The 9534-nt window shown below is 41.7% G+C and overlaps 1 protein-coding gene across 2 annotated transcripts in view; it reads left to right on the top strand.

Annotated features, from left to right (window-relative positions):
- The first annotated feature begins 371 nt into the window (after nt 1–371).
- paox (polyamine oxidase) overlaps nt 372–9534 on the top strand; it is a 33427-nt gene continuing 24264 nt past the window's right edge. For both annotated transcript variants that reach the window (XM_060925950.1, XM_060925951.1), the window contains exon 1: nt 372–791. In XM_060925950.1, coding sequence (XP_060781933.1) covers nt 632–791 — 160 coding nt within the window. In that variant the 5' untranslated portion in view covers nt 372–631. The remainder of the gene's footprint in view (nt 792–9534) is intronic.

Below are 9534 nucleotides of genomic sequence, written 5' to 3' on the forward strand. Positions count from 1 at the left end.
TTCGCTCCTCTCCCTACCACCTGCCATTCCTCTTTTGAATTTCCCTCGCCTTCTCCTTCCATGTCTATTTCACCTCCAATCAAACTACCGTCACTTCTCTCCATCTCCACCAAAAACAGTCGAGGGAGTTGACCCCCAAACACAAACGTCACCAACCGCCCACAATTCAAACCCTTTGCCACACTCAAAACAACGTCCAGTCACAAACCCGCTCTGACACCTCCAGCTCCTCTTTCCACTCTCCTCTTTTACCGTCCTACAGCAGCTAACTTGTTTTCTTTTTTACCCGCCACACCACCGCTTACGTCAGCGGGGGGGCGGAGTTGTTAAGACCAACAACAATAACAAGACCGCAGCCATTTTTAAGCGACGAGAAGCCGCAGCTGTACAAACGCGAAGTCATCTATTATTATTATTGTTGTTGTTGTTGTTGCTGCTGCTGCTGCTGCTTCTGTTGTTTTTGGTTCGATATTCGCGCCAAGGTTTAAGCAAACGTAGCGACGTAATGACGTAAACAGCGACGTAATGACGTGCACCGTAAGCTATGAAAAAGCAAACTGGTTCTCAGCTGGCTCACAAGTTGAACGAGTTGTGAACCAGCCCTGGAACTGATTTGGTGAGAGACAGGAAGATGGCGGTCCATTCTGGTGCTGATACAAGAGTCCTTATTATTGGAGCCGGGATTTCAGGAATCGGTGCTGCACAGAAGTTACTCAGACAGGGCTTCCGGAACGTCCGCATTATTGAAGCAACGTCAAGAAGTGGAGGAAGAGTTAAAACTGGCAGACTGGGTAAGTCTGAAATAGACATGGCATATGTTTAGAAAATCAGCAATTTAACCACCATAACCCTTTGAAAAACTCTCTAAATATCAGCTAAAACGGGGCGGCAGGGGGCGTCGTGGCTCAGGTGGTTAGGGCGCCGTGCCATGAATGCGGGCGACCCGGGTTCGGTTCCGGCCCGGGGTCGTTTCCCGATCCCTTCCCGTCTCTCTCTCTCCCGCTCGTTTCCTGTCTCTACACTGTCCTATCCAATAAAGGTGCAAAAAGCCCAAAAAAATAATCTTTAAAAAAAAAAAAAAAACGGGGCGGCACGGTGGTGTAGTGGTTAGCGCTGTCGCCTCACAGCAAGAAGGTCTGGGTTCGAGCCCCGTGGCCGGCGAGGGCCTTTCTGTGCGGAGTTTGCATGTTCTCCCCGTGTCCGCGTGGGTTTCCTCCGGGTGCTCCGGTTTCCCCCACAGTCCAAAGACATGCAGGTTAGGTTAACTGGTGACTCTAAATTGAGCGTAGGTGTGAATGTGAGTGTGAATGGTTGTCTGTGTCTATGTGTCAGCCCTGTGATGACCTGGCGACTTGTCCAGGATGTACCCCGCCTTTCGCCCGTAGTCAGCTGGGATAGGCTCCAGCTTGCCTGCAACCCTGTAGAACAGGATAAAGCGGCTAGAGATAATGAGATGAGATGAGAGATATCAGCTAAAACTATCAAAGTTCTTAAATAATATTTAGGATGGCGATTGTTTTGCTGTTTTGTGGATTTTAGCATACATTTCTGTGGCTTGTGGCAATAATATAGAATTGTACATGATCAAAGTTGATTTTAGCTTGGGTTTTACATTATAAGAAAGAAAGACTGACAGTGACGTATTAGGTTGGTTACAAATTGGTTCAACTTATTCACATCTGTAAAATACAGGCCTAGGTGATATCTCTGGGAGTGGTTTTGATGTATTACATGTTGCTTTATTTTTGCATGGTGAGGTTGACATTTACATGGAATTGCCCGTATGAGAGAATGTGTAAACACCTGTACCTGTGCTAGTTCACTGCAAAAAATGGCCTTTCAAAAATAAGAAATAAAAGATTAAAACAAAGCATATTTGCTTGAATCAGATGAAAAAAAATCTGCTAATGGAACTAGTCAAATTTGACTTGGTAAGATTTCTTAAAGTAAGATGAAAAAATCTAACCTGTTTTTAGATGAAATAATTCCAAAATAAGATTGGGGAACTTATTATGCGAGATCTGATTAACTCAAAATAATCAAAATAGTTCTTATAACAAGATCGTACTTCTTACATTTAGCCATTCAAGTCATTTTTATTTATTTCATTTTAAGGGTATTTCACTTAAATTCATGACAAAGTCTTAGCAGTAAAACCAAATTTAAGATAAATATACTAATATTAGGATTGTTAAATTCTACAACTAAGTATTGCTAGCTTAAAAGATTCTCCTTTTGTGACCTGTAATTAGTAAAATACTCTAGATATGAGACCAGAGACTATCTTGAATCAAGTTGACGACACGTGTAGCATGGCAACAAGTTTTTTTTTTTTCCCCATTTCAACATTCAAACATTAAAACATCTCTTAAGATTCCACTTCCCCAGGACCTCAGGCATCTCATCTCATTATCTCTAGCCGCTTTATCCTTCTACAGGGTCGCAGGCAAGCTGGAGCCCATCCCAGCTGACTACGGGCGAAAGGCGGGGTACACCCTGGACAAGTCGCCAGGTCATCACAGGGCTGACACACAGACAACCATTCACACTCACATTCACACCTACGGTCAATTTAGAGTCACCAGTTAACCTAACCTGCATGTCTTTGGACTGTGGGGGAAACCGGAGCACCCGGAGGAAACCCACGCGGACACGGGGAGAACATGCAAACTCCACACAGAAAGGCCCTCGCCGGCCCCGGGGCTCGAACCCAGGACCTTCTTGCTGTGAGGCGACAGCGCTAACCACTACACCACCGTGCCGCCCTGAAATGTATGTTTAATTGTAAAATTGAACATGAAATTTTGTGCAGGGAGATGCCAGCAGCATTCGTACAATAAAGTCAAACATTAGTTAGAATAAAATGAGAAATAAAATAATAATAAAATAAATATTCACCAATAAAAAAACAAATCACTCCCTACTATATTACAGCTCACCATTTTCAGTGGAAAATAAATGAAAATACACTCTGGATTCTTTTACACTAAGAACTAAGTAAGACTTACCAACTTCAAGAAGTTTTTAAATAAATCAAGTGTAGGGAGCTGCCTGCAGCATTTTTTAAAAAGTAAAATCAAACATAAAGTAGGCTATCACTCCCTATTACGTAACAACTTAACAAGTAACCATCTACGGCTCTGCTCCTTTAAGAGTATATCACTTTCCGAATCAGAAGCGCTAGCGAGGAGAATCACTTGCGCAAGAATTATAAATACTAGTGGAGTACATTACAGCGCAATGTGAAGTAGCATAAGAACATTTAAGTCAAGAGTTTAATTGATGTATTTCGTTCATTACCGTTTATCCAAGCAAGTGCGCATCCACGACACAATTCATTACTGAGCCCACAACAAGCGTCCTGACAAACTCCCTACAGTATTACACAGCCTACTAGCACCATATCACACCTGGCTTGTTTAAATGTTCAAATAGCGCTTTATAAAGTTACCTAACATATACAAGTGCAATGCGCTTTTTGAGCACGAGTCACCATAACAAATAGCCAGTAGGCTTGCGCTAGCCTACAGAACACAAACACTACGTTTTATTTCGTCTTCCCTTGACCACCTCTCTGTATGGCTGTCATTCTACTGTTCGAGTAGAACTACTGACACATTCACAACGTTTCCAGACGGGGATTTAAAAATGACTGCAGCCTACGTTATGCTGGGGACTGCTTACTATGGACAACATTACATGTAGTTTCAGCGAGGCTAGTTGGTTGTAGGCTAATTCAAGTGCTTCCTTACGTAAGCTAAGTTTGTCTGGTTACACAGATGCAAATGGACAATTTTAACGAGTAGTAGATGAAGAATGTAAACATATAATGATGTGCTTTTGCAACTTGTGTGTTTGTGACTTATTGCGGCAAAAGCAGCGTGTCCTTACCTTGAAGTGGGATCGGCTTCTGCCCGAGTGCCCATACGGCCGCCTTGAAACAGTTCACAACAAATCAGATCTTGTGGTGGGTGGGACCGTGTTCTTGAACTCAGAAAGGCGAGTGCAGGAAAGGACGTGCAGTGACAGTCGCGTTAGGAACGAAATGGCTGCAAAAAGGCATGTTATCGGCATATCGGTGGAAATTATGGCCGATACCGATAACCCTAAAAATGCAGAATATCGGCCCGATATACTGGCCAGGCCGATTGTCGGTCGACCCCTAGTCTAGAGTATGTACAGCATCTAGAAGGACCTCACTCTGAATGACTGAGAAAACAGTCGCAGTAAACTTAGGATATGTAAGGTAGAGTTGAATATAATGAAAGATTCAAAGATTTCAGTAAAGTTCATTTATTCCCAAAACAAGCATACTTTTTTTTCTTGAAACAAGATGAACCGCATTTGACAAATGTCCAAAATGTACTTGTTTTTTTTTTTAAAAAAACTTGTTTTATTTTCAAAGGTGCTCCAAATAAGACTTTTTCAAGACATTTTGTCTATACAAGATTTTCAAGATGGACTGTCTAAAAACTAGCTTTTCTAGCTAAATGAGGTTTTGCTTGTTGGGCAATTACGTCTTATAATAAGGGTGGCTAGATGTTTTGACTTGAAAATAGACAAATAAACTTCCTAAGATTTTTATTTTTTGCAGTGTTCAGTGCTTCACAATATGCATTTATCTCCATGCTGCTATTCTGCACTTTTACCATACTGCACCTTGTACTATTGCACCCCAGTAACATACAGTGGTGCTTGAAAGTTTGTGAACCCTTTAGAATTTTCTATATTTCTGCATAAATATGACCTAAAACATCATCAGATTTTCACACAAGTCCTAAAAGTAGATAAAGAGAACCCAGTTAAACAAATGAGACAAAAATATTATACTTGGTCATTTATTTATTGAGGAAAATGATCCAGTATTACATATCTGTGAGTGGCAAAAGTATATGAACCTTTGCTTTCAGTATCTGGTGTGACCCCCTTGTCCAGCAATAACTGCAACTAACCGTTTCCGGTAACTGTTGCTCAGTCCTGCACACCGGCTTGGAGAAATTTTAGCCCATTCCTCCGTACAGAACAGCTTCAACTCAGGGATGTTGGTGGATTTCCTCACATGAACTGCTTGCTTCAGGTCCTTCCACAACATTTCGATTGGATTAAGGTCAGGACTTTGACTTCTCATTATCTGTAGCCGCTTTATCCTTCTACAGGGTCACAGGCAAGCTGGAGCCTATCCCAGCTGACTACGGGCGAAAGGCGAGGTACACCCTGGACAAGTCGCCAGGTCATCACAGGGCTGACACATAGACACAGACAACCATTCACATTCACACCTACGGTCAATTTAGAGTCACCAGTTAACCTAACCTGCATGTCTTTGGACTGTGGGGGAAACCGGAGCACCCGGAGGAAACCCACGCGGACACGGGGAGAACATGCAAACTCTGCACAGAAAGGCCCTCACCGGCCACGGGGCTTGAACCCGGACCTTCTTGCTGTGAGGTGACAGCGCTAACCACTACACCTCCGTGCCGTGGGTGGGGGGTGGACTTTGACTTGGCCATTCCAAAACATTAACTTTATTCTTCTTTAACCATTCTTTGGTAGAACGACTTGTGTGCTTAGGATCATTGTCTTGCTGCATGACCCACCTTCTCTTGAGATTCAGTTCGTGGACAGATGTCCTAACATTTTCCTTTAGAATTCACCGGTATAATTCAGAATTCATTGTTCCATCAATGATTGCAAGCTGTCCTGGCCCAGATGCAACAAAACAGGCCCAAACCATGATACTACCACCACCACCATGTTTCACAGATGGGATAAGGTTCTTGTGCTGGATTGCAGTGTTTTCCTTTCTCCAAACATAACGCTTCTCATTTAAACCACAAATTTCTATTTTGGTCTCATCCGTCCACAAAACATTTTTCCAATAGCCTTCTGGCTTGTCCACGTGATCTTTAGCAAACTGCAGACGAGCAGCGATGTTCTTTTTGGAGACCAGTGGCTTTCTCCTTGCAACCCTGCCATGCACACCATTGTTGTTCAGTGTTCTCCTGATGGTGGACTCATGAACATTAACATTAGCCAATGTGAGAGAGACCTTCAGTTGCTTAGAAGTTACCCTGGGGTCCTTTGTGACCTCGCCGACTATTACACGCCTTGCTCTTGGAGTGATCTTTGTTGGTCGACCACTCCTGGGCAGGGTAACAATGGTCTTGAATTTCCTCCATTTGTACACAATCTGTCTGATTGTGGATTGGTGGAGTCCAAACTCTTTAGAGATGGTTTTGTAACCTTTTCCAGCCTGATGAGCATCAACAACGCTTTTTCTGAGGTCTTCAGAAATCTCCTTTGTTTGTGCCATGATACACTTCCACAAACGTGTTGTGAAGATCAGTCTTTGATAGATCCCTGTTCTTTAAATAAAACAGGGTGCCCACTCACACCTGATTGTCATTCCATTGATTGAAAACACCTGACTCTAATTTCACCTTCAAATTAACTGCTAATCCTAGAGGTTCACATACTTTTGCCACTCACAGATATGTAATATTGATCATTTTCCTCAGTAAATAAATGACCAAGTACAATATTTTTGTCTCATTTGTTTAACTGGGTTCTCTTTATCTAGTTTTCGGACTTGTGTGAAAATCTGATGATGTTTTAGGTCATTTTTATGCAGAAATATAGAAAATACTAAAGGGTGCACAAACTTTCGAGCACCACTGTATATAAACGTTTCATTCCAAGAGAAAGCTTGCAGTGAAGTTGTCTGTGCTTTTAGAGCTAGAGATAACATTGCAATAGCTATGCAGTCTGGTTAGTCACATGACTTTCTGTGGATTTGCCCACTAGGTTGCCATCACCTTGTCCATGGCTAACGTTTACGCATAGCTAGTTAACTTGGACACTGTTAGTTAGCATGTAGTTACACTAACATGAATAACGTGCCAAATAAGCAATGTAGAAATCTATCTTTTCTTGTAGCATTAGCTACCCAACATGATTTTGAGTTTGAAAAGAGTTTGCTAGCATGTCAGGTGGAGTTTCACTGACTAGCTAGCTTAACGTTAAACCACCATGATGGCACAGCATGCGTTCATTTTGTGAATTCACATTTCTGTCTTTGATAATGACATTAGATTTTGTAAGCGTTGTGGCAATAATACAACAACTCGTTGACAGAAAATGTCCTTTTAATACTTAAGTATTTTTAAAAGCAAGTACTTCAGTACTTTACCTTTAAGTAAAAACTTGACTGTACAACTTTCACTTGTATCAGAGTAACATTTGACCAGTGGGATGTGTACTTTGACTTAAGTAATGAAGTCCACTTTGTCCACCTCTGATCTTTATAGACCTGGATCTCTGCACTGTTACTTGGTAAATATATCTAAAGGTTCCACCTGATCTTATCAACATGTTTGTTTCTGCCTGAGAGATTATGTGGGGGAATATAATACTTTAGTCCACAAGCAGCAATGACACAACTCTGGTTTTGTACTACAGTGCTGTTAAGTTCTTAAATCTAATTGGTTAGAAGATGAATAAAAAGATGATTAATTTTCTTTAACAGTATGGCTCTGACTGTTCCAGATACATTTTCTGTCAGGAAATGTAATACAACCCTCCATCCATCCATTATCTGTAGCCGCTTTATCCTGTTCTACAGGGTCGCAGGCAAGCTGGAGCCTATCCCGGCTGACTATGGGTGAGAGGCGGGGTACACCCTAGACAAGTCGCCAGGTTATTGCAGGGCTGACCCAGAGACAACCAACCATTCACATTCACACTTACGGTCAATTTGGGACACTGTGTAAAACAAATCAAAACAGATTTGCAAACCGTGGAAACCTTTTAGTTTATTGAAAATGGTACAACATGTCAAATGTTGAAAGTGAATTTTTTTTTTTTTTTTTTTTTTTTTGAAAAATGTATGCTCATTTTGAATTTGATGTCAGCAATACATTTAAAAAAAGTTGGGACGGGGGTATGTTTACCACTGTGTTGCTTCACCTCTACTTTTAACAACACTTTTTGTAAATGTTTGGGAACTGAGGTGATTGCTGTAGTTTTGAAAGAGAAATGTTGTCCCATTCTTGCCTGATATACAATTTCAGTTGCTCAACAGTTCAGGCTGTCCTTTGTCGTATTTTGCGCTTCATACTGCACCAGATGTTTTAAATGGGAGACAGGTCTGGACTTCAGGCAGGCCAGTTTAGCGCCTGGACTCTTTTACTCCAGAGCCATGCAGTTTTAATATGGGCAGAAAGTGGTTTGGCATTGTCTTGCTGCAAGAAGGAAGGCCTTCCTTGAAAGATTTTGTCTGGATGGCAGCATATTGCTCTGAAACGTGTTTATATCATTCAGCATTAATGATACCTTCGCAGATGGAAGCTACTCCTGTCATGTGTCTCCTCTTTAGCCTGGAGGATGTGGTGTCCATGATTTGCTAAAAATAATTTCTACTTTTGATTCGTCAGATCTTGGGACAATTTTCCACTTCGCCTCAGTCCATCATAAAAGAGCTCAGGCCCAGAGAAGGTGGCAGTGTTTCTGGATATTGTTTATCTGGTTTTAATTTGTATTTGTGGATGAACTTTTTTTTTCACGGACGATGGTTTTCTGAAGTGTTCCTGAGCCCATGCAGCGATTTCCACTACAGGCATGTGTCTGCTTTTAATGCAGTGCCGTCTGAGGGCCTGAAGATCACAGGCATCCAATGTCAGTTTTCAGCCTTGTCTCTTGCATACAGAGATTTCTCCAGATTCTCTGAACCTTTTAATGATATGTACTATAGATGATCCACCCATTATTCATAACCGCTTATCCTGTGCAGGATCACAGGCAAGCTGGAAGCTATTCCAGCTGACTGTGGGTGAGAGGTGGGGTACACCCTAGACATGTTGCCAGATCATTGCAGGGCTGACACATGGAGACAAACAACCATTTACACCTATGGTCAATTTAGAGCCACCAATTAGCCTAACCTGCATGTCTTTGGACTGCAGGGGAAACTGGAGCACCCAGAGGAAACCCACGCAGACACAGGGAGAACATGCAAACTCCACATGGAAAGGCCCCTGTCGGCCACTGGGCTCGAACCCAGAACGTTCTTGCTGTGAGGTGACAGTACTAACCACTACACCACCATGCCAGTCCACCATAGATGTGATCCCCAAATTCTTTGCAATTTTACGTTGAGGAACATTATTCTTAAATTGTTGCACTGTTTGCCCATGCAGTCTTTCACAGAGTGGTGTGTATGTATGCCCATGCAGTCTTTCACAGAGTGGTGTGTGTGTGTGTGTGTGTGTGTGTGTGTGTGTGTGTGTGTGTGTGTGTGTAGTGCATCTCAAAAAATTAGAATACCATGAAAAAGTTCCTTTTTTTCATAATTTAATTCAAAAAGGTAAACTTTCATATATTCTATATTCATTACATGTAAAGTGAAATATTTAAAGCCTTTTTTGTTTTAATTTTGATGATTATGGCTTATAGCTCATGAAAATCAGAAATCCAGTATCTCAAATTATTAGAATATTCCCTAAGATCAATCAAAAAAGGATTTACAATACAGAAATG

This window comes from Neoarius graeffei, chromosome 7, assembly GCF_027579695.1.
Source record: "Neoarius graeffei isolate fNeoGra1 chromosome 7, fNeoGra1.pri, whole genome shotgun sequence".
NCBI classification, from domain to species: Eukaryota; Metazoa; Chordata; class Actinopteri; order Siluriformes; family Ariidae; genus Neoarius; species Neoarius graeffei.